The 24,486-nt window shown below is 41.3% G+C and overlaps 1 protein-coding gene across 2 annotated transcripts in view; it reads left to right on the forward strand.

Annotated features, from left to right (window-relative positions):
* Positions 1-24,486, forward strand: part of F13A1 (coagulation factor XIII A chain) — an 89,356-nt gene that overhangs the window by 35,300 nt on the left and 29,570 nt on the right. For both annotated transcript variants that reach the window (XM_014581439.4, XM_075921295.2), the window contains 4 exons: positions 4,217-4,335; positions 10,213-10,320; positions 13,192-13,366; positions 16,992-17,130. In XM_014581439.4, coding sequence (XP_014436925.2) covers positions 4,217-4,335; positions 10,213-10,320; positions 13,192-13,366; positions 16,992-17,130 — 541 coding nt within the window. The remainder of the gene's footprint in view (positions 1-4,216; positions 4,336-10,212; positions 10,321-13,191; positions 13,367-16,991; positions 17,131-24,486) is intronic.

Here is a 24,486-nt window from a genome sequence, read left to right on the forward strand (position 1 = left end):
AGCTGCTTGACCACTCTCTTTACGTGGCTGATTAAAAGAACAATGAAATCAGTGAGTCTTTCCACCGAGTTTTGTGGGCATTGGTTCAGGATTTATTTTATAATGTTTTTAAGTTACCAGGTTTATTTCCATCAAACCTGTCCCCTGAAAAGAATACAATAGTTTCAAGCAATCCCTTCTCCAACAACCTGGTGCAAAGGACACTGCATTCCATTTGTGCACATCCAAATCAGCATTTGTGCTCACAAATGTGCATTTTTCAGGGAATTCTAGGTGTGTGGCATTTTTTAAGTGAGTCCAAATGAGTTGCGAGTTCTGATCAGCACCTTTCCAAACAGTTTAGGAGCACTGTACTTCAACATGATAAAACTTGGAATATAGACAGCTCCAGAATCTAGAATGCCTTGAAACTAATGCTTTAATGCACTCCTGGAACTCTTCCTTCTTGGTAGATATATAAACATTATAGGGAACAGATTATAAGTTTCTTTAGTGCCAAATAATGAGCATCGTACTTTGTACTAAATGTGTGGCATTATTAATTGAGTACTGTGCAGCACTTTGTTTTGTACATGGTGTGATTTCTCCCAAGTTCTGGTCCAAGAGAACACAGGTAATGATTAGTTTATGTATTTGCTTAGGGAGATATATGATTAATCCTCAGTAAAATGACATTAAGTGGAATTAGCCCTAAAAAGTGTACAGTTGAGTTACTTAAAATTGCACAGTAAGATACTCTATGGAGAAACCAGGGGCATAGCAAGGAGAAAAGTGGGAGGAGTCACAGCCAGATGTAGGCATGCAAATATAACTCACCATTTTAACATCAGTGAATGTTAACAGATCCTCCTCTGTGCCTGCTTTGTAGCCGATGAGTCTGCTACAGCCCTAGCTAAGTGAGCTTTAGCTCAAGTTATAGCTGCTAATGCTTTTAGTTCTGGATGTCTCTGGTTCAATCTGGTTCTGGTTTATCTTTCAGGAGGTGTTAGCAGAGGGCACTTCCTATACTCGAGGGTACAGGGCATGCTATGGTTTCCCCAGTATTAGGGAGGCAAGTTGTGAGGGTCTTCCTGAGTCCTTCCTTTACTCTCACAAAGGAGCCAACCTACAGTAGGGCCATTTAACTGCATTATTTTATTCAGGCCAGGTGTATTTTACTAATTTTCATCCAGATAAAATACAGGCAGTTAACTGCTGTCTTGCTAGAATTTTATGTATTTCCATAGCAAAAGCTAATTAGTAGAATTCATGGAGTCCTGTTCATCAGAACTGAAGCTCCACTAGCACAGAATAATGTTGGAATTGTGCTGCCAGCAGATTGCTTAGAATCAAAGTAGCTCACAAATGTTTTGTGTTTTCTTCTAAACACTGCCAGTGGTATTGAAAGCTGTCAAAAATCAAAGCAATTGGTTTCAAGGGCTTATTTCCACTTTTCAGTGAAAGCTGAGCTTCTTTTTTCTCTCTCTCTTTCTTACTAAAAAATAAAATAAATACAAATATTGAAAACAAAAACAGAATGGCAAAGGATTTCATCTGAAGCTTGCAAAGACTGAATGTCTTTGCTTTTTGAAAATTGCACAGAATTGATACCCACAAGATTCAACAGGTATTTTTAATCTGTGAAAGGAAATACCTGCCATCATTAAATCATAGTCATTACCCATCTATTGAATGGGTAAATTATCAGTGTTGATGGAAGGAGATGCAATTTTCATTCCCTTTAATGTTCTCTCTCATCATCATCTTTACAAAGGTATTCTACTAAAATGCAAAGGTCAATGAGTAAATACGTACAGTAGCTCAATCTGAAATTTATGCAAATCAGCACCAATCAAATAGGCTGTAGAACCCTTATGATCTGGGAGGTATGCAACATTATTGGCAAAGCGCTAGGAGTAGTTCAGAACTAGGAACCAGAAATGGGGAAAATTCACTTGACACGCTACTTCCTTCATTTTATATAAATTGAGAATCTGACCTTAAGGAACTGTTTCAGTTTATGGCATCTGAAGATCTGCCTTGAACATTTCAATCTCTGTAGGAATTGGAAACCATGATTCTCTAGTATTACCTGCACTAAAAGTCCCAGCTCTGTTAGTGTATATTTATATACCAGTCAGAGGTGTGACTTGCAGGTCAGGTAGGCACAACTTGCTAGCTTTAATCTAGCTAGCATGCTAAAAATAGCAGTGAAGACATGGCTGGGTAGGCTTCAGTGTGGGCCATACAAGACCAACTGGTTCCCTGGGTATATACTCGGGTTGATAGGCTGTATGGAATATTATGCTGCCATAGCTTTGTGTCTAGTTTCAGTCATGCTCGCTAGATTAAAGGTAGCGTGGGTATGCCTATCTGAACACTTTCACATGCTGTGTAGACATAACCTCAGTTCATAGGGTATGAACCTGCTACTGGCTATCTGTGGGTAGCCCAGCCATTGGGGAATGGGGGCAGAGTGTCACACCATGTAACTTCCTGTTAGCAGCACACATGGTTAGGGAGGGGAGAGTGTCAAAACTTGCCACAGTGAGGAAAAAGAATAAAGGCTGCTTGCTGTTCTTCCTTTACTCTGAATCTGGTGTTGATTTGCAAGGCTCCTGATCCAAAGCCGCATGTGTTTGCATGAGTTTCAGTAGGAAGATTGCAGCCAAAAAATTTTACACAAAATGTCACAGAAGTGCAAATGTCAGCGAGTCTCCTGTTCCCTGCCTGTCCTACTTTGGGAGACAGGGTGAGTGAGGTAATATCTGTTGCTGGACCAACTGCTGTTGGTGGGAGACAAGCTCTCAAGTGACCCAGAGCTCTTCTTCAACTCCGTGAGCTTATTTGTAGGTCTCTAAACTTCCTGTGGATTCTTCCTAGCTGGTGACCTACATGGGAGTGGTGGCCTTGTAAAGCACTGAAATCGCAGCCACCCAGAAGGCTTACACACAATCATTGGCTTAAATAGAATTTACTGAGGTTGCCAGCTCAATCAGATGCACTGGGGGTTCTGCTGCACAGTACTACAAATCTGTTCCAGTCAGACTCCTGGTTAGAAGGGTGTTGAGGGAGATCAGGCAAAATCCGTGCAAAAAATATTATGCACTCTTGCAGCTCGGCAAAACTTCATATTTTTGTCACTTGAAAATATCATAGTAAGTAGTAGTTGTGATACCAACCGCACAGTACAGTGTGAATGAACCTATCTGATAAATCCAAAGTCACTTTTGAGTTTTGTAAGTGTAAACCAGAACCCCATCTCCTGTTTCACTCTGTGTATTTGTATGCCACGGCCATAGAGAATTAAGGAAAGCATTTTTTTTTCTTTGCAGTTTTTTATGTATGTTGAGCTGTGCCTAATGTAACCCACACACCTAGGGTGTGTCTAGACTACATGGCTCCGTTGACAGAGCCATGTAGATGAGGTAGGAAGACAAAGGAAAATGAAGCGGCAATTTAAATAATCGCCGCTTCATTTAAATCAAAATGGCCGCCGCGCTTACCTTTAAGAATGTGCGGTCCATTGACTTCAATGGGGTTGTTCGTGTATTTTCAACCTGTGAGAGAGTGTTGGCAGGCTCAGAGTCAATATTCTCTTGATTGAAATGAAATAAATTTAGAAAAAAATTCGTAAAAAATATTTTTACCAAGGACTCTTCAATTTATTTTCCTCTTGGAAAGGCAAGAGGATGGTCAATCATGCTAATAGGGCCAAACATATAACAACAGCCATATTTACAGGAAGAGAGTCCAAACTCCTTAGCTAATATCAGGGAAAAGTTTGGTTATCATTTTTAAGGCAATACTGACTTTTTTCTTTAAATCACTTGACACTGAACTAGTTTCCATTATCATTAGTAAGTTTGAAATTGTTGGTCTTTGATCTGTTTTGCAGATGCAGAAGTGCGTCATGGCACTCAGACTTTTAAATTAGTGATGCACAGTAATCATTAAATGGTTGATAAGATGTGACATTTTCATCATGCTTTACAGATCCTGCTAAAAACAGTGATGAATTGTCAGCATTTGGGGTCTTGCATATTTCTCAGTTGTGTGGCTTATTTCTAACTGTGATTATAATAATAATAATTATAACATTGTGTAGAAAGAAATAAACTTGTACCTGGTGAACAAAAGTCACTTTTCATTTAAGATGACTAGAATGCTTTAAAATATGTTCACTATACAAACAGAGTGGCTATATTAATGGTTATTGTGTATTGTTATGGTGCAGAGGATTCAGTGTTTCTGGATGACGAGAAGGAAAGGCAAGAGTATGTCCTGAATGACATTGGTGTTGTTTTCCATGGAGACATCAACAATATAAAATCCAGAAGCTGGAATTATGGTCAGGTGAGCCATTTAGAATTTCCCTGGCTGGCCCCAGTGCTCAGCAATTGGGTTTAATTGATACCCAGACTGTGGTGAGATTGTAGGCTCTCAGGTGCATTATCACAGTGGTCATAATTTTAATATTGCATAAAGTGGGTATATACCTAATCCAGAAAAATAATTTCATAATATCTAATATTCAAAGGGCTAGTTTTAGGGGCATGAGAAAGTAATCAGCTGTTATTTCTGAAATTCACCGATATTTCTTCTGCTGCATTCTCGCCTCTTCAGAATCGAGCCCGTTGGCTCAAGAGAAAAAGGAGACAATGATTTGTAAGCATTTATTTTTAACAAACAATTAAACAGCCCTCAAATATTGCATAATAGAATTCCAGGCATAGTTCTTACCTTTTTTCTTTTCTTCACATTAGTTCTAGTAGCTCAGTGGAAATAAGTGTCCTCTTCTCACATGTTATTATGATACAGGCTGAGAGAGTTCTTAGAACTTTTTCAGTGATAAGATTTTCTTGGATTTAAAATAATAATTTTGCATTATGGAACTTTCCTTAGACGAACATTGATTTCCCTGTGAAACATTGATTTTCCTTCTCTTTCCCCACCTATCTCTCTCCATGTTCACAGACATGTTGATTGTTCCATGGATCTGGTTCTTGTGCTTTCATTTTTTCATTTCAACACAACTTTTCCCATTATTATGTACCATTCACTGTCCTTTTCCTTTAGGGTACGTCTACACTGCAACACTATTGTGAAATAACTAGCGCTATTCCGAAATAACTTAGTCCACATCTACACATCAGGCAGTTATTTCTAAATAGTGTCAAAATACTGTCAAGCTGGAGGACTTCTTGCTCCAATTCCTGTAACCCTCATTGTACGAGGGGTAAGGGAAGTTGGAGGAAGACTGCTCTATTTTGTGCTGCATAGATGCTTCCTATTCCATTCTCCAATAATAGGAATATAGCAGTAGGGATATATTATCGACCACCTGATCAGGATAGTATCAGAGGGGTAGCCGTGTTAGTCTGAATCTGCAAAAGCGGTGAGGAGTCCTGTGGTACCTTATAGACTAACTGAAGTGTAGGAGCATAAGCTTTCGTGGGCAAAGACCCACTTCGTCAGATGCATGTAGTGGAAATTTCCAGAGGCAGGTATAAATATGCAGGCCAGAATCAGGCTGGAGATGACGAGGTGGATCCAATCAAGGAGGATGAGGCCCACTTCTAGTAGCTCATCTGGAGGTGTGAATTCCAAGAGCGCAGAAGCTGCTTTTGTAGTTAGCAAGCCATTCACAGTCTTTGTTTAATCCAGAGTTGATTGTGTCAAACTTGAAGATGAACTGTAGCCCAGCAGTTTCTCTTTGAAGTCTGGTCCTGAAGTTTTTTTGCTGCAGGATGGCTACCTTTAGATCTGCTATTGTGTGTCCAGGAAGACTGATGTGTTACCCTACAGGTTTTTGTATGTTGCCATTCCTAATATCAGATTTGTGTCCATTGATTCTTTTATGTAGGGACTGTCCAGTTTGGCCGATGTATATAGCAGTGGGGCATTGTTGGCACATGATGGCATATATAACGTTAGTAGATGTGCAGGAGAATGTACCAGTGACAGTATGGCTGATCTGGTTAGGTCCTGTGATGGTGTTGCTGGTGTATATATGTGGGCAGAGTTGGCACCGAGGTTTGTTGCAAGGATTGGTTCCCGAGTTCGAGTTATTATGGTGCAGTGTGTAGTTGCTGGTGAGAATATGCTTCAGGTTGGCGGGTTGTCTGTGGGCAAGGACTGGCCTACCTCCCAAGGCCTGTGAAAGCGAGGGATCATTGTCCAGGATGGGTTGAAGATCACTAATGATGCGTTGGAGAGGTTTTAGATGAGGACTGTAGGTGATGGCCAGTGGTGTTCTGTTGGTTTCTATATGCCATCATGTGCCAACAGTGCCCCACTGCTATATACATTGGCCAAACTGGACAGTCCCTACGTAAAAGAAATTCCCAAACCTGGGCCTTGTCTCAGATTGAGAGGAGGTTTTGGAACAAATTGAAAAACTTAACAGTACCAAGTCACTGGGATCAGATGGCATTCACCCAAGAGTTCTGAAAGAACTCATATGTGAAAATTGCGGAACTATTAATTGTGGTTCGTAACCTATCCTTTAAATCAGCTTCCGCACCTAATGGCTGGAAGATAGCTAACGTGACGCCAATATTTAAAAAGGGCTCTAGAGGTGATCCTAGCAATTACACACCAGTAAGTCTAACATCAGTAATGGGTAAATTAGTAATGAATACAATTGTCAGACACATAAATGAACATAATTTGTTGGAGAAAAGTCAACATGGTTTCTATAAAGGAAAATTATGCCTTACTAATCTGCTAGAGTTCTTTGAGGAGGTCAACAAACATGTAGACAAGGGGGATCCAATGGATATAGTATACTTAGATTTCCATAAAGCCTTTGACAAGGTCCCCCATCAAAGGCTCTTAAGTAAAGTAAGTTATCATGGGATAAGAAGGAAGGTCCTTTCATGGATTGATAACTGGTTAAAAGACAGGAAACGACAGTAGGGATGAATAGTAACTTTTCTGAGTGGAGAGAGGTAACTAGTGGTGTCCCCCAAAGTCTGTCCTGGGATCAGTCCTATTCACCTTATTTATAAATGATCTAGAAAAAAGGGATAAACAGTGAGGTGGCAAAATTTGAGATGATACCAAACTGCTCAAGATAGTTAAGACCAAAGCAGACTGTGAAGAGCTTCAAAAAGATCTCACCAAACTCAGAAACTGGGCAATAAATGGCAAATGAAATGTCATGTTGAGAAATGTAAAGTAATGCACATTGGAAAAAATAATCTCAACTATACATAAAATATGATGGGGGGGCTAATTTAGCTACAGCTACTTGAGAGAGATCTTGGTATAATTGTGGATAGTTCTCTGAAAACATCCACTCAGGCTATGTCTACACTATGGAGTTTTTCCGGGATACCTCTGATATCCTGGGAAAACTGCCACATCCAGGGAACGCATCTACTCTTCCGAATTTTTTTTTGGAAGAGCAGACGTGCTTTTTCGGAAGCCCCATATTCCTCATTTTATGAGGAATAAGGGCTCTTCTGAAAAAGGAGATTTTTCCCACATTTGACCCTGTGTAGATGGGCCAAATGTTGGAAAAGCCTCTTCTGAAAAAAGAATCGGGAAAAGGTACTCAAATTGTGGTTCGCAACTTGATTACCTTTTTCTGAAAAAAAACCAACAGTGTAGACATAGCTTCAGTGTGCAGCGGCAGTCATAAAAGCAAATAGAATGTTAAGAATGATTAGAAAAGGGATAAGAGAATAACACAGAAAATATATTATTGCCTCTAAATAAAACCATGGTACGCCCACATCTTGAATAGTGTGTACAGATGTGGGCGCCTCATCTCAAAAAAGATATATTGGCACTGGAAATGGTTCAGAAAAGGGCAACAAAAATGATTAAGGGTTTGGAACAGGTCCCATATGGAGAGAGATTAAAAACACTGGGACTTTTCAGCATAGAAAAGAGGAGACTAAGGGGGATATGATAGAGGTCTATAAAATCATGACTGGTGTGGAAAAAGTGAATAAGGAAAAGTTATTTACTTATTCCCACAATATAAGAACTAGGGATCACCAAAATAAATTAATAGGCAGCAGGTTTAAAATAAACAAAAGAAAGTTTTTCTTCACTCAATGCTCAGTCAACCTGTGGAACTCCTTGCCAGAGGATGTGGCGAAGGCTAGGACTTTAACAGGGTTCAAAAAAGAGCTAGATAGATACACGGAAGTTAGCTTCATCAATGGCTATTAGCCAGGATGGGTAGGAATGGTTTCCCTAGCCTCTGTTTGTCTGGAAATGGATGACAGGAGAGGGATCACATGAGGTTTACCTGTTACGTTCCCTCCCTCTGGGGCATCTGGTTTTGGCCACTGTCAGCAGAAAGGATACTGGTCTAGATGGACCATTGATCTGACCCAATAATGCCGTTCTTATGTTCTATTTCGAAATATGCTATTTCAAAATAAGATACGCAATTTGTATAGCTCAATTTGCATAGCTTATTTCAAATTAAGCCATGAAGTGTAAACGCGCCCTTAGTTAATCACAGGTGGAACTTAGTGAAAGCAATTTTGATCATTCAAGTTCTACTCAAGGCACTCAACAATGGAAAAGCATGCCTGAAAACTATGGATGGTCTAACTTTCAACCAAATGAAAAGAAATGTACAAGGTTCCTTAACTTACACAATTGCCTCTCATTTGGGTATTACCCGATGTTCAGTCGGTTTGAAAAATGTTCTGATTTAATTGAGGAATCATGGATGTTAGGAATGAAGAAAATAGGTGGGGATGAATTAAAGTTCAGACAGGCACCATGAATGGATAGGGCCCTACAGGGTTTAGGGCAGTAAATGAGGCTGTATTTGAAGTATTGGTAGCTTGATTTCCCTTTGTATATAGAGCATCGTGATATTTTATATCCTACAAGCATATTTCAAACACTGCTCACCTGGATGTTTTGCTCAAACTGAAGGTTTTAAAATGAGAGGTAAAGTTCCAAACAGCATCATTAAGTTAACACCCTGATTTTTGTGGCTGATATGACTATGTCAATAGCCTCTGAGATGGGGTAATGTTGCTCTATTGAATTCAGTTTTGCAGTCTTAGGTCATAACTGATTATATAATAATGAATTTCGGTTGAATGCCAAAGAAACCAAATTAGTGCAATTGTGGCTAGTAGAACCAATGAGTTGAATGATATCTTGGTTGATATTGCATTTGAGATGGCAACAATATATCAGTACTTTAGATAGTTGGTGATCAATTCAGTTTTTCTATATTAGATCAATTAGAAAACAAAAATCTTTATAGCATATTTGTTTCTTTAAGAAATACTGTGTATAGCACCTTCCCATTGATTGCATGGAATTAAACAAGTGAGAGAGACCTACAGTAGTTTGTACCTTTCAATGTATGTCACAGCCTGCAATAGAAATGTAACTTTGTGAATATAGAAGATGATCATTTTAGTAATGTGCATTTCTCTGTCCCCTATTCTCTTCCAGGGGACAGTGGCATTTTCTGCAGCTATCCAATTTCTCCTAAGCAAATTGAATTATACCAAAGGGCAAGTTATTTGATGATGGATTTTGGTCTATGTAGGCACCTCTGCCCTCTATTCATTCGTGTGCTTGTTATTACTGGATTTCAGTACTGGGAGTCTTTAGACTATGTTTTTTAAAAAAGACCACTTTAGGTCACTTGTGCTTTTCTTAGTCTAAACTACATAGGCCAGAACCAATCAATATAATGCACTGTACCTGATAACTAGTTAATTTGATACACAGGTACAAACCTATTATTTTTTAAAGTACAGAGACTTTGCCCTAACTTTGGTAAAGCATTTATTGTTCAGCTTTGGGCACTGAAGTAGCTATTTTAAAAGGTCCTGTGTAATCAACGGGTCCAAGATCTGTGAAGGACACGGAGTTCTCATTGAATAGATCAGCATTCTTGTTGTTGTTATTGTTATAATTTTGTATTATATTCGTGATAGCCATTTAAAATGCTATGTAATGTGGAAATGACTTTGTTGCCATAACCTTCAGCTACCTAGATCAGAACTGACTTGAAAGTAAGACTACATTTTCTCACATGAAACACTTCTTGGTAAATGTGAATAATTAGTGAATGAACAAGAAAACAAAAAAAGGATAACCTGTATATCTAAACACTGAACAAAAACATGACCTTGATCAATTTATTTTAGAGACAAAAAATATTAGCTTCCTCTTTGCTTTCCAGAATAAGAGTTGAAACAGCCTCTTTTCTTTTTTCTTTTTCCTTGTATTTAGTTTGAAGAGGGCATTCTGGATGCTTGCCTGTACTTGATGGATAGAGCAAAACTAGATCTCTCTGGGCGAGGAAACCCAGTCAAAATCGGTCGGGTTGGATCTGCAGTGGTATGCAATAAAGATAAACACTCAGCATGTTTTGGAAATGACATATTTGTATTTATTTAATTTTTAATTTCTGTTTTTAAAATGATTTTGAATGGCCAGTTTGAATAAGAGTAATCTCACTTCCCTGTCCCACTGTACTGCCTTGACTTACACTACCCACAGGCCTGCTAAGTTTAAGGTTGACAGTCCTCCAGCAACTAATCATCACGTCTTGTGCTTAAATCTCCAGGGAAATGTCCAACCAAAATTGGCATCCCTACTTGAGTTCTAGAGACCACCATGACTAATGTCTCACTCCGGGAGGGATGGTAGCTTAGTGTCCACCAGTCATCTTCATCCAAAACTAGGACCACAAGGATAAGTGCCACTTTTAGATGTGGCAGTTCTTGGCATGATGGCACTCCACATGACACCACACCAGTATCTATCAGGTCACATAATTGAGAGAGTCAATCTTCCCATTGCATGTAAGACGTCGTGGTGGTCAGAGCTCAGGTTGGGTGGTCAGGAGGCCAGGATGTTCCAATTCTAATTTAGATTTGGTGTTTGGACTCTAGAAAGTCACTTCACTGTGCCTCAGTTCATTCTTTTGTAAAATGAGGATGGTAATAATAATTTGTTGTAATTAGATGGATTGAGGTCAGAGCAGGGCTGCCAGTAATGCAAGGCAGCCCGAAGGATGAGACTCATGACCCTGGACTTCCTTCACCATCCACTAGACCTGAGCCTGTAGCTGGAGGAACATACACTGCTCTCTGACACAGGATGGAATAGCCCCTCTTAAGACATTCATGCCCAATGCCTCTCAGCTCAACTCTGCAGTGGCCTCTTTTCCTTTTCCATGCCCAGATGCTTAAGCTGCATCTTAATCTGCACAGTGCATACAGCCTTTCGGTGACTGGTTACAGCACAAATTAAAAATCAAAATACTCTACTGTCCTTGCAATGTGCCTCCTCCAGCATGTCTCCCAAGATAGATAGCTGGATGCCACCCCTCGCCCTTTGGTTTTGTCACTGAATCCTTCTCTTTGTCCATCCCGGGGTTTACAGGAAGTCTATTTTCTAATTAGAAACCAGTAGTTAAACAACCAAAAGCTTTCAAACGGCAATTGCAATTTATTTGGCAGGAGTGTAAGTACTGTGCATTAACATAATTAGAAGGTAGATGGTGAATGAGGTTTTTTGTACCATCTCAACTGATTTATTTCAGATTGCTGGTAGGAAATGAATTGCCCGTTAATGACTATCAATTCAGTCAGTAGTCAGCAAAATTCCATTTATAGTCTTACCTGGAGAAAACCTATGTCACACAATCTTTCTTGTTTTTATGTGTGTTAGATTGCATGCTATTAGATTCAGCTCTACAAATAACTGTGGATCTATTTCTTCTCTCTCACCAGTATAAGTCAGGAATAATTGTACTGAAGCCTATTTCTCAGTAGGATTCAGGATCACTTATTATTCTCTGTTCACAATCATATTTATTAATACTGAACCATTGAAAATTACCAGTGTGTATATATGTTGCATTTTGACTTGACTTCTCCTCCCCGCTCCCCATTTCTGGCCAAGAATAATGTGTCCTCAAAGAGATGAGGGGGAGGAATCAAGTTGGAGGATGGTACCTCCCCAGGTCCTACTTTGAGTGTGAGGCTTCCACAGAGTGTTAAATAACTAGAAAATACACCTTGTCAAAGAATATTCCATTACAAACAAATGACAGCTTATGGATATATTTGTAAAATCAATTCCACCAAATTAATTACTTGGTCACATGACTTTCAATCATTTGGTCAAATGCCCATTGGATTTTAGCATTTTACCAAGAGTGGGATTTTTTCAAAATACCCTAAACAGATTTGGCAACTAACTCCCATTAATTTCAGTGGCCCCTAAATGCCTTTGAAAAACTGGCCCCAAGTGACTAAGGCTATATCTAGCCTTAGTCACTTTTGAATCTTTTGAAAAAGCCTCTTTCGAAAGAGAGCATCTAGACTGCAACCACTTCATTCAAAAAAGCAAGCCGCTTTTTCGAAAGAGAGCACCCCACCCAGGCAGGCCAGATGCTCTCTTCAAAAAAGCCCTGTTTGCATTCAAGAACGCCTTTTTTCGAATGAGCATTTTTGAAAAATGTGTTATTCCTTGTAAAACGAGGTTTACCGTGGTCGACAAAACCGCTGCGTTCTTTTGATTTAATTTTGAAAGAATACAGCGGCAGTCTAGACGCAGGGGAAGGGTGGAGTTTTTTGTTGTTGTTGTTTTTTTTAAAGGCCACTTTTTCAAAAAAAAAATCCCTGCAGTCTAGACACACCCTAACAGATCTAGGTATTTAGCCAAATGGCTCATGGAGAGAACTAGAAACCCGGAGTTCTGAGTCTTAGTCCCAGCTGAGACTCTGATTTATTGTGTTGTCTTGAGCATGTCAGTTAGCCTTTCTGTTCATCTGAAGATGACAAAGCATTTTGAAATTCCTTGGGTGGTAAGAAAAGCACCCCATTCAAAGAAACAATATAATATGGGAAGGGGTACAACATTTCTAATGTATACAGCATTAAAAAACCCCAACCAAAGTATTAGTACAAAGATTGTATAGAAGAGACTATAAATTTTTTTACATGTAAATAACATTCTCTCTCTCAAATTATTTTATCCGTTGCCCTATGCCAAAAAGTCCTCCTAGCAGGTCACTATCAAAACTCAGTGATCTCCTCCTTAGAAAACAATGGGAAATGTTTTGGAAACAATTATATGCTATTCCTAAATCATAAGGGAAAGAGGATCTTTTAACCAACCATTGAATCTAGTTCTACCCATGTCAAATTTTTGATATGCTTATTGAATAGGGAGTTTTACTGTTTTTTTTCCCTATAGATCAATGCTAAAGATGATGAGGGAGTGGTTGCTGGCTCTTGGGACAATGTTTATGCTTATGGAGTAGCACCGTCAGCCTGGACAGGAAGTGTAGACATCCTTTTGGAATATCATAGCTCTGGTATGCCAGTGAGATATGGTCAGTGCTGGGTCTTTGCTGGAGTCTTCAATACATGTAAGTATAAAAATGTTTTTATACTATCCCTCCCCCCAATCAAGTCCGGGGTTCGGGGGAGTGTGCCAAGTCTCCTCTCCCTGCCAGGGGCGCATGGCACAAGAAGGAACCGCCAGCTGTTTTGAAAGACTTCACGTGCTCCCCTGTCCCTGCTCAAAGTCTCTCCCACTGCCAGGGGCATGCAGCACCTAGAGAGAACTGCAAACTGTTTTGAACAGATGGCGGTTCACTCTAGACTCCACGTGCCCCTTGCAGAGTGGGGGTGGAGGACAAAGATTTCACGTGCTCCACTGTCCCCAGACCCCGATTGGCCTGGGGATGGGGGGAGTGCGTGAAGTCTCCTCCTGTCACCAGGGGCACATGACACCTAGAGGAAATGGCCAGCTGTTCAAATATAGCTGGCCAGTGGCGTAGTGGGGGGGGGGGGCAGCTGCCCCAGGCGCCATGCTAGGGGGGCACCAATTTAGTCCCCCGCCACTCCCCCTGTCATCCCTCGGCTCACCTGCTCCTTCTCTGCCCGCCACTAGCAGCTGGAGCCTCCTCATCACCTCTCTGCCCCCCAGCCTGACCCTCCTCCATCTCCACCAGCGGGTTAGTGCATGCAGGGCCTTCCAGGGTTGGACTCAGCCATTCACCAGTGACGGGGAGGGGGAGGGACACAAATTTTGGTTTTGACCCCAGGCGCATAACACCCTCACTACACTTCTTCAACTGGCCGTTCTCTTTAGGTACTGGGGGAGGAGAACAAAGACTTCAGATGCTCCCTCACCCCCAGGCTAATCAGAGTATGTGGGTGGGGGAGCAGAGGGTCACTTCAGAAATGTATGACGTGTCCCCCTTCAGAAATTATTGCCCACTCCTGAGCTAATTGCTAAAAGATTTTTGAAAATATTTGTTGTCTTTGATTTTTGTAGTAGAAATTCATGTCCTGCCTAACATGGAAGACGGTACGACCTTGTCAACAGTCAGCTGTAGAGAAGATTGTGTGATCATAGCATGACTAGCCAATGAGAATTAAGCCCCTGAAACTGCAAGGGCTTCCACCCCTTTCACCAGCACTAAATTCACTATCCCCTCCCCCTGATTCCTCTGCTCACCTGCCAACCCTCCCCACTATGCCCTGCAGGACATCTAAAACCTGTTCCATTGTTGATGTACCATTATACAGAGTGGGCCAAATGTTGCCTTTTGAAGCATAGGTGTGCAACTCCCATTGGGATTGATTCATTTCAGTATTCCTCTAGCTATCCCCTATTTATAAACCTGAGGTAATGTGGTGTAGGTTCGGGACCATTTGTATTCATTAGGAGACATGCATTTTAGGGCAGAATCTGGCAAGGTAGGCCAACTAACATAGCTAGTGCAGTTAGCAATCTAGCATGCATTGCTGTTACAAAGCCAGATGACATGACAAAAATCAATGACTAGCAAGTTAAAATGCTAGGCATTGGCACATCTCACACATGGCTGCTTCCATGAAGAGGGGCCTTTGCAAATGAGTGACAAGAAGAAAATAGTGAAGGTGGGGAGTTGAATTCAGCTAGACCGATTGCTTTGAGTTATTTGAAGCTTGTAACACTTTATGATGGCACCTACACCCAGTCCAGTTTTCCAAGGTGGTCATACTGACTGAAGATAATCAGCTGCTTTAAAATGCTAAAACATTCTGGAGGCAAGTAAGCTAAGTCATTGATCTTGCAATTGTCGGATGAATTATTTTCAGTGAGCCCCGATGGCACTCATGTGCTAGAAGCCATTTGAATGAAATGTAATCCATTTGGGAGGGCATTTGAATGAAATGTAATCCATAGGTCTGTATGGCATCAGATGCATCCAGATAATTTGTCATCCCAGAATTCAAAACACGTGTGGTGTTGTTCCTTATTGAAAAACACAGAAGTGATGTTTGCCTACATAGGGCCATAGAGGGATGTCTAAAATTTCCCATTGAGACTGTTTTGTGACAGTAAATTCAATTTTTCAATTCTCTCCTCCCCTCCCCCTCCCCAAAGTAGTATCTGCTCTCTGGACACTTTAGGCTTTTCATCAAAAGGGAAAAAAGGCTCTTTGCCTGAAAACTGAAAATTTCTATTACAAATGCTGCTGCAGTATCTCATGGCAATTGTAGTTCAGATACCTCATGCCCCCATTTTTCTTTGTGGGTTATACATCACTGGCTGGACTCCATCTCCTATGCTATACACTTAAACTCTGTACTCTGGAGGTATGTCTAGACTACATGGCTCCGTCGACGGAGCCATGTAGATTTGTTTTTTTGGCAAAGGCAAATGAAGCCGGGATTTAAATGATCGCAGCTTCATTTAAATTTACATGGCTGCCGCGCTGAGCTGACAAACGCTGATCAGCTGTTTGTCGGCTCAGCGCGCTAGTCTGGACGCTCCCCTGCCGACATCAAAGGCCTATGTCGGCAACCCCGGTAAACCTCATCCCACGAGGAATAACGGGGTTGCCGACAAAGGGCTTTGATGTCGGCAGGGGAGCATCCAGACTAGCGCGCTGAGCAAACAAACAGATGACCAGCTGTTTGTCGGCTCAGCGCGGCAGCCATGTAAATTTAAATGAAGCCGCGATCATTTAAATCGCGGCTTCATTTGCCTTTGCCTACAACCCTCATCTACATGGCTCCATCGATGGAGCCATGTAGTCTAGACACAGCCCCAGTGTCCCTAATTCGGCAACCCCTGTGGTACAGAGGAGGAAGTGGCTTTGTGTGTTGCCACTCCCCCTGGGGCTTTTCCCCACCACTCCCATAGCAGCAGGGAGCCTAAAACCATGTGTGCCCCTGGTAACACAGCAGAATGTAAGCGCCCTGCCCAGATCCTGCAGCACCCTCCCTGGCTCGCCCAGCAAAATCTTTTTCCAGGGTTGCCAGATTAAAGAGATTCAGGTGTACCATAGGCACAGGGGCTCCCGTAATGCACCGTAGCAACTGAGCAAAATCCTTACCTGACTTTATCTTAGTTTTCCCATTCATAAAAATAGGGATAATTACTTGCATCATTGAGATGTTCTGGGACTTAATGCATTTTTTAAAGTGAGATTGCCTAATAAAAGGTGATTACAGAAGTGCAAAGTATTATTACTGAACAATTGGTACAAATGCTATAATATGCTTTGCTTAAACTCTCTGATCCTGACACTTGTAAATAATTCAGTTTTCTTTCTCAAAATCAGTTGATTTCTGTTGTTCTTTGTATTCTCTAGGTTCCTCCTGAGTACAAATGTACCATTAGAAAATTCTAGCTAAACTTAAAACCAAGAAACCTTCTAACAGTTGCCTTTCTAACACTCTTCCATTCACCTCAAAGCTTATTGCTGCTGTGTTTACCCTCTATTGTGTCTTGGGTTTTGGGGAACCCTGTTACTTTTTCCTCATGTGCTAAAGACTGTGTGTGTGTGGGAGCATACGTGTACATAGGAATGTTTTACAAATGGAAAATATTGAAAGAATAAAGACCTAGATGATCTTTCTATGCTCCCACTCTGCTTTCATATATTTAAAATCTTCTCCAATCTATCTTCCCATCCTATCTACTCCTCTTGTCTGTGTATTATCATATTGCCCTTTATCGTCCTTTTCATTTCCTTTCTCTTTCTTTTCCAGTTTTGAGGTGCATAGGAATACCTGGAAGAATTGTTACCAATTATTCCTCTGCGCATGATAACGATGCCAATTTACAACTGGATGTCTTTGTGGATGAAGAAGGGAAAGTGAACCCCAAACTCACAAAAGACTCAGTCTGGTAAGCTGTCCTAGCAAACCTCTTAATGAAGCAATCTCTGTGCATGTAAAAGGTGACAGATAAGCAAGGTTTAGCTTGTGTCTATATACCTTAAAGAGTACTGCTAGATTATAGAAAGACATAGTTGCAAATTGTGGAATAAAAGCTACCGGTAGTTAATACACAGACAATGAATATAAAATGCTCAATATGAGAAAAGGCATTTGTTCAAGAGCCAGCATTCAATATGTCACACATGTAAGCAACATGGAAGGAGAGGGCAAATAATTAGTTTTACTAGAGTTCAAAACATTTTTCACTTAACAGAGGGCCAATCTTCCTATATCTTGGGTGCCTCCAATTTTGCTGGGTTTTGGACGATTTTATAGCTTGGACTTAACGCCTGATCCAATGTCCATTGAAGTCAATGGGAGATTTTCTGTTGCTTTTGATCGTTTCCAAATTGTTCGTTTTATTTAAATGTGATACCTGTATCCAGAGTGGCAGAGGGGCAAACTTTAAAATAAATATAGTTTAACAACTAAGGACTTTAATACTTTGACTAGCTTCATAAAAATAAGAAACAAGATAGCTGATCAGTGAATTGTTTGACTCAAGACCATTTTAGGTTTGGAGAAGATAATTCTGCTGTTGTCTCACTCAAACTTTCCCATTCTGTCTGGAGTGAGAACAGCAACATGTAGTGGTTAAATGCAACATTAAGCTGCAATGATCTGTGGGTTACAATGCCACAACATCTCTTCTTCTGTGGAGCAATAACTCTGTCTTCTGTTCACATTCCTACGTTCAGTAGATTCTTATCCTGCTCGTTGTGTTAATATTCCTGATTTGTGCGAATGATTTATTTACTTCAGCCATAGAATAATAGTATTCATTCATCAGGATGCTTCATTAACAATCCAAGATCTGGATTCTTTATAATACAAAAATGAAAAGAAATCCAATATCCTGAAGACAAAAAGACAGTCTACTTATAATCGCATCCCTTCCCATGAGTTCCATTGTCAACAGGGAAGGATGCAGGTTTTGGAATCAATATGTAAGGAAAAATTCTTTTTCATGACATCAGGGCTTCTCATAGAATCACCCCAGTGCCATCCTATGTGAATTGCACAGAAAAATGAATAGTTCTGTATCTCGAGAGACAAAGTGGGTGAGGTAATATCCCGAGACTGGCACAGCTGTAACAAAACTACATGGTTCTGTGTCTGTAATTTGCCTAGATTGAAGCCTATACTTCCCAGGGTTCCAAAATTCAAATTTAGCATTTAATCTAATGATCAGAAGACAATGCAACATTTGTATAGGTATGATTCTCCTGCAACTTACACGGGTTATAAATTGAGAGTAATGGCATTGAAGAAACAGTGATGTACTGCTGATGTGAGGAGAATCATGCTGTGTGTATATAGCCACGTGTAATTGTGGTATGTTAGACACTCTACTTACCACTTCACTAGTCTCTCTTTCCCTCATGTACTCAAAGGCACATTTGTCTTACCCACTTCTGAATTTTTCCTTTTCTGCTCCCACCTTTTCATTTCCCTACCATTTTTCAGGATTTTTCACTTCATTCAATAATTGTTCTATTTTTCCTCTGAGTCTAGGGACGGATTCTCAGCTAGTGTAAATAGATGAAGCTCCACTGATGTCAAGGAGTCTGCGAGCTGAGGAATGGGCCCACAGTGTTGTACACCTCACATTTTATATGCCTCTTTCTTTGTCTTGATTACTTTGGGAACTTCTTTGTTCATGCCTTTCTCCTCATAATGTATTTATTGCTACATGGTGCACATAATCCCTTGGGCGCACATTAATTTATCTTACAGCATTTTCCATTTCTCCTCTGTGTCCTTTCTCTTCATTACTTTGTACCACTCTATAGTAGCTCTAACTTATACTTGTGTCTCGTCTTTGGCATTATTTCAGTGTAGGTTTTTTATTTTTAAGAGGACATTTTCCAAGATATTTATAAGAATTTTTTTTTAATATTGATCTTTCTCTCTTTCCCTCCCTCCCCTAGGTAACTGGCATTTAGATTCTTTTTCCTTTATGAAGGTTTATATCAGTTGACTTTTTCAACTACCCCACAGAATTCAGGGATTTCTGGATCCAGGATTTTTATTTAGACATCTCTCGATGTGGGGCTGCACTCAAGTGCCTGGTATCTGACAGGCCTTTACTTATTTCTAAGTAAATTCCAGGATGAAAACATGAATAGAGAATTACATAGATGTTGCCAAAAGTTATTTTTAAAAACGTGGTCAGCTGTGGGGCCATCATTACTGACTGCTTCTCCTTACTTCACTCCTTTCTTTTAATTATATACATGTACAGGATATACCTGGACGTGGATCCTACTATTATGCCTTGATCCTAGTATGAACTCCTGTCAGGCAGTGTTCTGTTAAAGTTTATGGGAGGGAGTCCATGTTGGTGTAGGGGCTTCTTTCATGCAAAGTTCAGTGTAGGATGAAGGACTTACTAGAGATCCCTTGTAAAGTTTTGAATTCCGATTCTTCCATGCTCCACCCTCTCTTCACTCTAAAATCAAATTCCTTGCGGTGTGAAAGAGAGGTCTTTAGTGCCATACTTGGTCCTAATGTCCTCTCTTCCAATATATCCCTAATCATCTGAGCCCTGCAAAGTACTCTTCTTAAATGGTCTGCCAGACACAAAACCCTCCTGATCATCTTTTATTAATTTTTCTATCACTTTGTTTGATCTATTAGTAATTATATTTGTAAATATTTTATGATCCCTGCATTGATCTGTAGAGTAATTCCATCATTCCTTAATGTCTCTGGCAGGGTTGAGTATAAAAGCTACAACTTCAGTTTAAAAAATTGGACATAAAAATAGAGAGGCCGGTCCTCAGCTGCCAATCAGGGGGCATAGCCCCACTGAAGTCAACAGAACAGTTCCTACTTGCACTAGCCAAGCATGTGGCCCACTGTGATTTGTAGCTGGAAGGAAGTTAGGCTACATTTTCGGGATTGAAAATCCCTCCAAAAGCTGGGCCAGCACAAGTGAATATCTATCTATCCCCACTCAGTGCCATCATGCTTATTTATCATTTGTATTGCAGAAACACATGTAAATTTCAATCCCATTGTGCCAAGCATTATACGAACCAGAACCAAAACCAAAAAGACAGTCCCTGACACAAAGAACTTACCATGAAGATATTACGTTGCAGTGTCTACTCATCGAATAAGATTAGTTTCATTCATGTTCCCTTTCCTGCTCTTGTTTACATTCTGGCCTTTTGTCATATAAAAAGCCAATAACATTTGAGTTTGATTCGAAGATGGATTTTAATTGCTTCATGGCAAAGATTGCTTCTTCTCACATGGCATTGTCGTAATTTTCAAAAACGTACCTCCCAAAGACTGGTTCACCAAAGGCACTGAGAGAATGACTCAGTACGCAGCACTCAGCAATATCAAAAATTCTAGTTGTGTGCGTCACTTTTCTTGAATAATTCTTTTTCTGTAGTCCTGCTTCATTAACTCTCCTAACTGACAAGTTTTTCCCTGATCCAAGCTTTTATTTCTACTTTGAAATGTCTTGTTAGACAAGCCTCAGATCCCACTGACTCCTCTTCCTTTCTGTTTTTTCACCTATTATTAATGAAATAGTCGGAGTTTAGCAATCCATTCTGGCTACAATTTTATTGCTAATATTGCAGGCATTAGGGAAATATCTGTGGCTACACAGAGATGCAATTTTATTCATATCTGCTGGCAGGATACACATAATTTGCAAAGCAAATTGGTACTTTCTCCTCCTCCATTTTGGCACTAATGGAATTCAAATACTTGGTTGACTCTTGAAGCTCTTGCGAGAAACTTGACTTGTTTTTTTTCCTTCCTTGTTTGTGCTCTCTCTCTGGAGCGCTAATAAAATCTCAGAAAGAAAGTTAAAAAAGCCATCTTTCTTTTTATGTCTCTTTATCTTTGAAAGATTCTGAACAGATTGTAAATGAGATGACATGGTGGTGTTTTTCTAGCCTCCAGCCAAAAGAGGGCATTTGATGTCTCAGTGCTGAGATTAACCACTTATGTGCCTTTGAACACATGGCTCATAAAACCCCTTGGCAGGGGTGCTACAACAAATTGTATAGTGGGGATGCTGAGAGCCATTGAACCAGACTGTAAAGCCTGTGTATATTGGAAACCACTTCAATCCAGGGGGTGCATACCTATGTCCCTATGGAGATCTGCTGTTTGCCTGTAGAGATATGAACTCTCACTTGGGCAGCTGCCTCACCTGAGGCTGTAAACTAATTAGAAACTAAGAGAGCTAGGACTAGTTTTAGCTTATAAAGTTAGACCTAATCACCGAATCAGAGAATTTGAAGACTGGAAGAGACCTTGAGAGGTCATCTAGTTAAGTACCCTGTGCTCACGGCTGGACTAAGCACCATTTAGACCATCCCTGACAAGTGTTTGTTTCACCTGCTTTAAAAAAAAACTCCAATGATAGAGATTCCACAGCCTCCCAAAACCATTTATTTCAGTGCTTAACCACCCTGAGAGGAAGTTTTTCCTAATGTCCAATCTAAACCTCCCTTATTGCAATGGGAGCCTATTGTTTCTTGTCCTAGCCTCATAGTTGAATGAGAACAATTTACCTTCCTCCTCCTTGCAACAACTTGGTATGTACTTGAAAACTATCATTATGTCCCCACTCAGGCTTATCTTCTCCAGACTAAACAAACACAGGTTTTTAGTCTTCCTTTATAGGTCATGTTTTCTAGATTTTTAATCATTTTGGCTGCTCTTCTCTGGATTTTCTCCTATTTCTCCACATCTTTTGAGTGGTGCACAGAAGTGGACATCATACTCCAGTCGAGGCCTAAACAGTGCGGAATAACATAGAACTATTTCTCATGACTTACTTATGACACTCCTGCTATTACATCCCAGATTGATGTTTGCTTTTTTTCTTTGCAACAGTGTTACAATGTTGACTCATATGCAGCTTGTGACTTCTTATAATTCCCAGTCCCGTTCTTCAGTACTCCCTCCCAGTCATTTCCCATATTCTGCAACTGATTTTTCCTTCCTTAGTGGTCTGCTTGAATTTTATTTTGTTTACTTCAGACCATTTCTCAAGGTTGTCCAGATCAATTTTCATAATGACCTTATCCTCAAAAACACTTGCAACTCCTCCCAGCTCCGCATCATCCTAATGCAACTAGTTTAATCTTTGGTCTGAGGCTTTCAGAAATCAGTCATAAGGAGTTAGGGAAATATTTTTATTGTATCCGGTGCAAGGTCAATTAATAAACCTGCAATTTTATATAGTAACCAGACAAGCTTGGGGTTTTTTAAACCATAAAAATGAACATAGTTGTGCATATTGCCAGTTGTACAGTCAGTCTGAAAACTCCATTTAAGATATACTGAGTCATCAGCCTAGCTAAGTGTGCTTTGTACCATTCAAGAGGTAGACAGCAGTATTAACACCAGCATAAATGCACAGTTAGGATACACAGCAAAGTTATTTCGAAATAACTTTACCAGCATCTAAACAGCCAAACCGCTATTTCAAAATTAAATTGAAATAGTGGGAGGGCTTATTTTGAAATTGGTAAACCTCATTCCACGAGGAATAGCGCCAATTTCGAAATTGCTATTTCAAAATAAGCGCTGTGTAGACACTTATTTCGAAATAGGGGGCTTCCAGCCCTTCCCAGGGTGCCCTGGTGGCCACTCTAGACACAACCAAGAAAACTCCTCTCCCTCCCCTCTCCCAGGAGCCCTTAAAGGGATAGACTCTGGCCACAGTGCCTGTGCCAGCTCCAAACCTGCCAGCCCAGAGCCAGCAGTTGCTGCACCTGACCCAGTGGCCCCAGCATGAGCCAGGCAGCCAGTGCCAGCCAGCCCTCCACCGCTCCCCAGGACCAGTCTGCCAGCTCCCAGGATCCTGCCAGGGGCCAGAAAAGGAGGGCTCCTGCCTGGTCCAGTGCGGAGATCAGGGACCTAATTCAGGTTTGGGGGGACGCCTCTAACGTCCATGATCTCCTCACTAAACAGAGGAATGCAACCGTCTACAAGCAGATGGCTGCCAGCTTGGCCACCAAAGGCCACATCCAAACACAGGTTTGCATGAAAATAAAGGAGCTGTGGCAGTCTTATCCCAGGGCCACACAGGGCAGCTCCCAACCAGGGGCAGATCCAGACCCCTACCCCTATTTTGATGCCGTGGACAATATCCTGGTGGGCAGGATGGTCCGTGCCTGCCACGTGGTCATGGACCCTGGGGCAGAGCTTGCTGCATCCTGCTGCTCCAGCCCCTGCTGCCTCCCCAGGTCCTCCTCCAACTCCTTCTTCCCCTCCCGCTTCTTCCTTCCCACCCTCCCCACACCCCCAAGGACGCCGAGGCCCCTGCACCCATGGCTTGGGAACCTGGCTGACAAAACCCCCCAGCCCTGAGCTTCTCCCCCCCTTCCTCCCTTTGCCTCCCCCTGCCGGCTCCCTCCTCCCAGGTTTCCCCCTCTCCTACCCTCCCTCCTACCCTCTCCCACCTTCTTTCCCCAGTCTCACCTCAGTTTCATTCCCCTCCCCACCCCAGCTTTGTTCAATAAAGAGGCTTTGTTGTAATGAACATGTGTGTCTTTTATTGTACATCAGGAAAGGGGGTTAGGGAGGGGTAAGTGGAAGGATGTGAGGGAGGAATGAGGCACAAGCCCCCAGTGGGGCACACCAGGGAGACTGTTACTGCCTGCAGAACATGCTACCGGGCTCGAAGCAACACAACCAGGAGAAGTACCACGGGGCCCAGGGATGGCTCCGGCTCCATGCTGCAGAGTGCTGTGGTGTCCTGAGTGAGGGAAACCAGAGCACGCAGAGAAAAAAATGCTTTGCTGTCCCTCAGCGAGGTAGGCAAGCAAGCAGGGAAACCTTAGAACCAGCTGTCCGGGGGAGGGGGGGTCCCTTTAAGCACAGGTCTCAGATACCTTGTGTGGCTGCTGCCTGAGGCTAACTCCTGACCTGATGCCCTTCCAGAACTGGTTCCGGCCAGCCTTAAATGTAATTCAGCATCCTATCAGTGTGGACACGCTATTTTGAAATAGCAAAACTCTATTTCAAAATGCATTTTGTGTCTAGATGTGTTATTTCAAAATAAGCTATTTTGAAATAAGATATTTCGAAATAACGCTGTAGTGTAGATATACCCTTAGGGATTTCTCTTGCATAGAGATACTCTTGTAGAGAGAATTAGCAGGCACCCTTCTCACAGATCCTATTCTTGGGAACATGGCTGACAAAAAAGAGTTATGGCAGGAGCATTCTTGTGCACTAACAATCCTCAGCTGCCAGAATCTCCTTCGAGGAGCCTGTGCAT

The sequence above is a fragment of the Pelodiscus sinensis genome, chromosome 2 (genome assembly GCF_052426305.1).
Source record: "Pelodiscus sinensis isolate ZL-2025 chromosome 2, ASM5242630v1, whole genome shotgun sequence".
Classification (NCBI taxonomy): Eukaryota; Metazoa; Chordata; order Testudines; family Trionychidae; genus Pelodiscus; species Pelodiscus sinensis.